At 37.2% G+C, this 7272-nt stretch overlaps 1 protein-coding gene across 1 annotated transcript; it reads left to right on the forward strand.

The window, feature by feature from the left end:
• The first annotated feature begins 563 nt into the window (after positions 1-563).
• LOC108457503 (serine/threonine-protein kinase EDR1-like) lies at positions 564-5630 on the forward strand. Its single transcript, XM_017756619.2, has 13 exons — positions 564-1289; positions 1392-1797; positions 1892-2543; positions 2872-2912; positions 3124-3192; positions 3389-3489; positions 3655-3733; positions 3911-4009; positions 4132-4200; positions 4319-4368; positions 4478-4559; positions 4649-4743; positions 4974-5630. The coding sequence occupies exons 1-13, from the start codon at positions 862-864 to the stop codon at positions 5098-5100; spliced, it is 2298 nt and encodes a 765-aa protein (XP_017612108.1). The 5' UTR covers positions 564-861; the 3' UTR covers positions 5101-5630.
• Positions 5631-7272: the final 1642 nt, after the last annotated feature.

Raw genomic sequence — 7272 nt, forward strand, 5'->3', positions numbered from 1 at the left:
GGTGTCTATTAAGGTTTTACTGATTAAATCGTTTATAATCTTGGTTTAAGCTTAAGTTGGTTAGTCAATTCGATTAAAATCGAATGTTGTTGGATAAGTTTGAAAAATCAACCTAATCAGCTGAAAATCCAAAAACCAAATGTATCATATCGATTAAGTCAGATCACTAGTTTAACCATTAAATTGAATGTTAAATATCAACTTGTATCTAACATGAAGATCATTTATACATGTAAACATTTTTTTTCACTTTTGTTTTCATATTTTTTTATCTTTTAGTGTTGTTCATGTTTATTTTACAATTTAAGTTCGGGATTCAAAGCTATCATTTCTAACAATATCGTCTCAAAGCTCAACATAAAAAAGTATATATGTATTTTTAAAATATACTATACATATTTAAATTGACTTTCATGTTAGATTAGAAGTTTACATTTTATGATTAAAAACCTAATTGATGAAACACTTAATTGATACAATATTAATAATTGGATTCAATTGAAGTATTTTAAAATTTAGAAACCTATTTAAAATTTAGAATATAATGCGAGAACACCATAAGGAATTAACCCGAAAAAGGAAAAAAAAAAAAACAAAAAACCAGAAAGAAACTGTCCCAAAACAAAGAAAAAGGCAAGAAAAAAAGAAAAGATAAATAGAAAAAAGGAAAAGAGAAATAGTTGAAGTCTTTGAGTCTTAGACCTCTCTTAAAAGAGAAAGAGGACTGTTTATTTCTACAGAAAGTGAGATTTTTGTATCTTATCAAAGCTTTGAACTTTGAAGCCCCTTCCTATGGTTTGACTTTTTGATTTGGTGAAGTGTACCCAAAAAAAAAAAAAAAGAAGAAAAAAAGTAGCAAAAATGGAAACACCTACAGCGGATGAGCTTTTGAGGAAGATCCAAGAACTGGAGGCAGGACATGAGCATCTCCAGCAAGAAATGTCTAGATTAAAACAATCCGGCGCCGGTCAGTCAAAGCCCGACCACATTAGTCAAAGATCCCACTCTACTTCCCCTCAACGCCGCCGCTGCCCGGGGAATTCGGCTGCGGCGGCGGCTACGTCGGCTGCTGCTTTGAAGAAAAGTTCTTGCTCGTTTCGGCATTCGTCGCCGTTGCAAAGAGAGAGCAGAAGGTGTGATACCGGAAATGGCGGCGGCGGAGGTGATGGAGAAAGCCGGAATACTGGTCCGGCTGCCGTTAATTTCACCAACAGTCAGTATTTAAATATTTTGCAGTCTATGGGACAATCTGTTCATATATTTGACCTTAATGGCCGTATAATTTATTGGTAAGAGGGTTACTTTCATGCCTTTAATGTTCTAGTCAGTGATTAACCTTTGTTATTAGTAAATGTAAGTAGCATTCTTATTGAATTGGGCATTTTTTGCAGGAACCGAACTGCGGAAAACCTTTATGGTTATTCAGCGGCGGAGGCTTTAGGGCAAGATGCCTTTGAACTTCTTGTCGATCCCAGGGACTTTGCGGTGGCGAATAATATAGTTCATCGTGTTATGATGGGTGAGAGTTGGACTGGGCAATTTCCTGTTAAGAATAAAATGGGGGAGAGGTTATCAGCTCTTGTAGCTGATACTCCTTTTTATGATGATGATGGTTCTTTGGTTGGAATTATTTGTGTATCCAGTGATTCTCGGCCGTTTCAAGTTGCATTTTCGGCTGAAAAGCAACCTGAAGGAGATTCAACCTTCAGCCGGTCCAAAAATGCTGTTTCAGCTAAACTCGGTCTTGATCCTCAGCAACCTTTGCAAGCTGCAATTGCGTTGAAGATAACGAATTTGGTATTGGTTCCTTAATTTTCATGTAGTTTCTGGTTGGTTTTTTATTGTTATTGTAGTTTGTCTTGGGTTGATTGTGAAAGAGTTACTAATGCAGGCGTCCAAGGTGAGCAACAAAGTGAAGTCCAGAATTAGGACCGGAGAGAATTGCATTGATCCGGAAGGGGGAAGTGGAGATAGTCATCATTCTGATCATGTTTTGTCCGATGCTGTACATTTCGATCATAAAGAAGATGCAACTTCGAGTGCAGCCAGTACACCGAGGGGAGATGTACACCCATCTGCCTTTGGTGTATTTTCTCCTTTTGAGGAGAAGCCTGCAGTTAAAACCTCGAGAGATTCTGGTGATGAGAGTGAAGGAAAGCCTGCAATCCAAAAGATTATGACATTAATGAATAGGAAAGGGTTATCATGGCCTTGGAAAGGGAATGATCGAGAAGGATTGGAGGCAAGGACTGCACGTTTTGTTTGGCCTTGGTTGGGCAATGATCAGGAGAATGAAACGTTTGAACCCAAGTGCTCATATTCTAGTGCAAAAACTGAAGGCCATGTTAATGAAGGTAATAGACCTGTTAATAACGAGGCATCGGGTTCCTGGTCATCATCTATTAATGTTAACAGCACAAGCAGTGCCAGCAGCTGTGGAAGCACCAGCAGTAGTGCTGTTAATAAAGTTGACATGGATTCTGATTGTTTAGATTATGAGATCTTGTGGGAAGACTTGACGATTGGAGAGCAAATAGGGCAAGGTAAATTCTTTTGCTGAACTGCAACTGGGAGATGTGATGGAATTATGAACTTGTTAATAACTAGATCCTCTACTTTATGCATTGAACTTTACACCGATCCTATCATCTTCATTCGTTGATATGGCTAATATCAAAGCACATGAACCGAAACCCAAATGTCCATTAGACAATTATGCGAGTGGCTGAGAAATTGATAATTGACTCAAAGCTTGCAGTCCATGTTTTACTTTGTTTTTACTCTATTGATTGTTTCTGTTACTCAATGATGTTTTTCATGGATATATATTATTCTAGTATTTACTTAATGTTACTTTGCTTTTTCTCTCAGGTTCTTGTGGAACTGTGTATCATGCTCTGTGGTATGGATCAGTACGTTCTTGTTCTCCTTCTCCTTTGTTTCCTTTCTGTTACTTTGCCTTTTTTTTTTTTTCTGTCTAACATATCTATATGCTCATGTAAAGTTTTGCCTAAAATGGAAAGATGGTGGCATGGATTAATGGAAAATGGTAGGGAGCTCTAGGAAAAAAAACTGTAATCATCTTATTATTTGCATAAACGAACCATATTCATTTTATTGCAGGATGTTGCTGTCAAGGTATTTTCAAAGCAGGAATATTCGGATGATATTATACATGCCTTTAGACAGGAGGTGCGCTTAATTGTTACATTCATTTTCACTGTATTTTCATACTTCATTAAATGATTTCTTTTGCTTTTTTGGTAATTTTGGAGTCATGTAGTACATGCCCCGGCCAACAGACCGAAGTTGCTGCATTTTTTATTGTTCTGAGTTTCTTTCTTCCTCTTTCAAATGCTGCTCTCACTATTTTGACTTCTCTTTGAAGGTATCTCTGATGAAAAGACTTCGGCATCCAAATGTTCTGCTGTTCATGGGAGCTGTGACTTCACCTCAACGTCTCTGCATTGTCACAGAGTTCCTTCCACGGCATGATCTCAACTTTATTTTTGAAATTCCTTTTATGCTGGCACTCATTTTTCGGCTTTCACATTGCATATCTTTTGCTCCTCGGGACGGTAGTTTTGTTGATTTAAATTCTAGTATGGTTTGCTCGGGTTGATGAATGCTTATATTTATATCTTAATGATGCAGTGGGAGTTTGTTTAGACTACTACAGAGAAATACTACCAAATTAGATTGGAGACGGCGTATTCATATGGCTTTGGATGTTGTAAGCATTGGTTAATTTGGTTTTTCTTTTTCCTTCAATATCATGATGGTTCACTGGTTATGATGGATGTAGTGCCATCATCCTTTGTTCTGCATTTGTTTATATTTCATGTTTGCTTGCATTGCTGGGGTAGCCCTTCCCTCATTCAATTCGTTCTTTTTGATTGAACTTTTTCAGGCACGAGGAATGAATTATCTTCACCATTGCAATCCACCTATAATTCATCGGGATTTGAAGTCTTCAAATCTCCTTGTTGATAAGAATTGGACTGTGAAGGTTTGCCATTACTGATGTCCATCTTTCTAAATGCAAATCTTGTTTTAGTTTGCTTCAGGTTTTGAGGATACCATTTTTTTTTTACTTGAAATAAAAGGTTCCGGTAATTCTATTTTGGACAGGTTGGTGATTTTGGTTTGTCACGTCTCAAGCACGAAACATATCTCACTACAAGGACTGGGAAAGGAACGGTATTTACTGAAACCTTCATTTGCTTCTCCAATAAATATTTTTATCTAATATCTTAATCATTTTCCCGAGGATTATCTTTTTAGTTTCTTAATTGGAGTACCGTGACTTTTTCTGTAGCCTCAATGGATGGCTCCTGAAGTTCTTCGTAATGAACTCTCGGATGAGAAGTATGTTTCTCCCTTTCCTCTCTTTTTCACTCACATACAACAAATCCCCAAGCCCCATCACATTTGCCTTTCTCCCACTGCTGACCTCGATCTTCTCGAAAACACTTAGGTCTGATATTTATAGCTTTGGAGTTGTATTATGGGAGCTTGCTACAGAGAAGATACCTTGGGAAAATCTCAACTCAATGCAGGTATAGTTTTTATCTTTTCCGAAGAGTTGAAAATCATCGAACCAACTGCTCTCTGCTAAAAACAAGGTCCTACATTGGAATATTTATAGGTGATAGGAGCTGTAGGGTTCATGAACCAACGACTAGAGATACCAAATGGAGTTGATCCACGGTGGGCTTCTATAATTGAGAGTTGCTGGCATAGGTGCTTATCTCTTTACATATATTATTTTAAACCAAAATTATCTTGGGATTTCATGATGAGTCGCATATTCATTTTAAGCCAACGTTTTCATGTGTTTGAAAACGAAGGTTTATTCGTAGCTCATTGACTTAGGGTAGTACATGTCTTCACAAGTAAATCCGATTTTCTTTCTTCCCTCATGTCATATAAACATGGTTTGATATATGAATCTAAAACATCCTGAAAACCAGTGATCCGCAGTGCCGGCCAACGTTCCAGGAACTTCTCAACAAGCTTAGAGATCTTCAAAGACAATATACTCTCCAATATCAGCAAGCACGTAACATGGGTGGAGATGGGTCTCAAAGGGAATCATGAACCAAATATATATTTTCTTTTTTTGTGCCCTTTTTTTCCCATGTCAGCAAAAGTTGTAGAAGCATGGGCATTTGTTATATCTTTTTGCACCATTGCTATTCGTTGAGGTGCTGGTTACCACAAAATTGGCACATAAAGTTTGTGGTGTTGCCATTTTGCAGTTGGCATCGAAAAAAAAAGATGAGAGCAAACAGAGAGACGAAAAAAGGAGGCAGTAGTTGGCACCATGTGAGCTGCTGCCCCTCTCAAGTTGGATGCTCATTGGCTGGTTGTGAGATGTTTTGTTATAATGTGGCATCTTTATATATATAAATATATATAGTGTAGTGTTAAAATAGCCACAAGTGGTGTTTGTGAGAATTGGAGTCTTGCTATGAGCTGTGATTTTTCTAAGAGAGTACGTCATTATGTCAGTCAGGAGCCACTAATTAGGGAAAGTTGTACAGAATATATACAAATCATCAATGTTACATTTATTGGAGTAAAAATAATGAAGTGAGAGTATTGTCTTGCTTTCCTTCTTTTGTTAATTTTATATAGTCTTAAATGTGGCTTTCTGTTATGCGCCTTAGCATAGGATCTAGTCATAGATCTAGACGAGAAATAATTCTTGTTTCGACCTATGATTATTCAAAAGGTAGATTCGTCCTTGATTGAATTTTCTTTCAAAATAACGTTTCTTCTGATAGAATAATTGCTTGCTTCTTTATTTCATATTCTTTATTTCATATTGGCAGCCTTTTATAAATTCTTAATAACAAAAGAAAGAGTCCTAATTGACATAAAATAGAATTCTTAACTTAGAGTTTATAAAGAAAACAAAAGCCTAATATAATAGATAAAACAAGTAAAATTAAAACTCTTAGTAAAACTTGATATAATAAATAAAACTAAAAACTCTTATTGCAATTAAAGTGTCCATATCATTACTCCCCTTCTCGGAATTGAGCTTGTCTTCAAGTTCAAATTCAGAATAAATTTCAGAATTTATCCAAAATCATCTATCTCATCATCATCTTGCTTGCCTTCAACATCTGGTATTTCTATTTAAAATAACCTTCTACATTTGTGTCCCGTGGAATAAGATTCGTCACAATTATAACACAACCCTTTAGCCCTTCTTTCTGTCATTTCTATCCGTGTCAATCTCTTAATAAATGGTGCAGAAGAACCTATTTTGCTGTTGTTCCCTGTTGGTTCTATTGTTTGTCCCCCTCCCTTTGTAATGTTCTTAGTTGTTGGAATGATTCAATTGCTGTCAGTGTTTTGGGAAGTTGGCCAATTTAGGATGGCTCGAGATGACAATTTGGAAGAGACATTTTGTTTACGTTCCAATGTTCGAGCCATATTCATTGCAACTCCAAGGTTTTTTGGTTGTTGCATCTCAATATCAATTCTAAGTTCCTCTATCAACCTGGCAGTAAAGAGGTTTACTTGTTGTTGAGGTCTAAGATCAATAGTCCTAGCCAATAGTGATTGAAATTGACGTTGATATTCCTCTACAGTCCTAGTTTGTTTCAAGTTGGGAAGTTCTCCCAAGGGGTTATTACTCACAGGTGACTCAAACCTTACATGACAACACTCTTTGAAGCGCCCCCAATCAAGATTTGCCTCCTCTTCTTCCATTTGATCAAACCACAATTGGGCCTCTCCTAAAAGATGGAATGATGCTAAGCTCACTTTGTCTTCTTCGTTAGTTCGTTGATTGCCAAAAAAAATTTCGCATCTTTTCAACCACCCTAAAGGATCTCCAACACCATCATAAGTGGGAAATTCCATCTTAGAGTATCGTGGCACCATGCACCCACCGTGTTGCAAGTCTAAATTCCTTTTCCTGCCTCTGCTACTGCGCTGTCCTTCATTATTCTTCTCTGAATCTCCTTTCGTTATCTTTTGGATCAAAAGAGATAATATCGCCATCTGCTCCTCTAATGCTTGTTGCCTTGTAGCCATTTGTTCCATGAAAGCCTCCAGCTTGGCTGTCAAAGTCTTTTCGTCACCCATGACAGCTGCCACGGATACTAAGTTGTTATGCGTCTTGGCGTAGGATCTAGTCACAGGTCTATACGAGAAAGAATTCTTACTTCGACCTATGGTTACTCAAAAGGCAGATTCCTCCTTGATTGAACCCCCTCTCAAAATAACGTTTCTTTTGATAGAATAATTGCTTAC

This window comes from Gossypium arboreum, chromosome 9, assembly GCF_025698485.1.
Source record: "Gossypium arboreum isolate Shixiya-1 chromosome 9, ASM2569848v2, whole genome shotgun sequence".
Taxonomy (NCBI): domain Eukaryota; kingdom Viridiplantae; phylum Streptophyta; class Magnoliopsida; order Malvales; family Malvaceae; genus Gossypium; species Gossypium arboreum.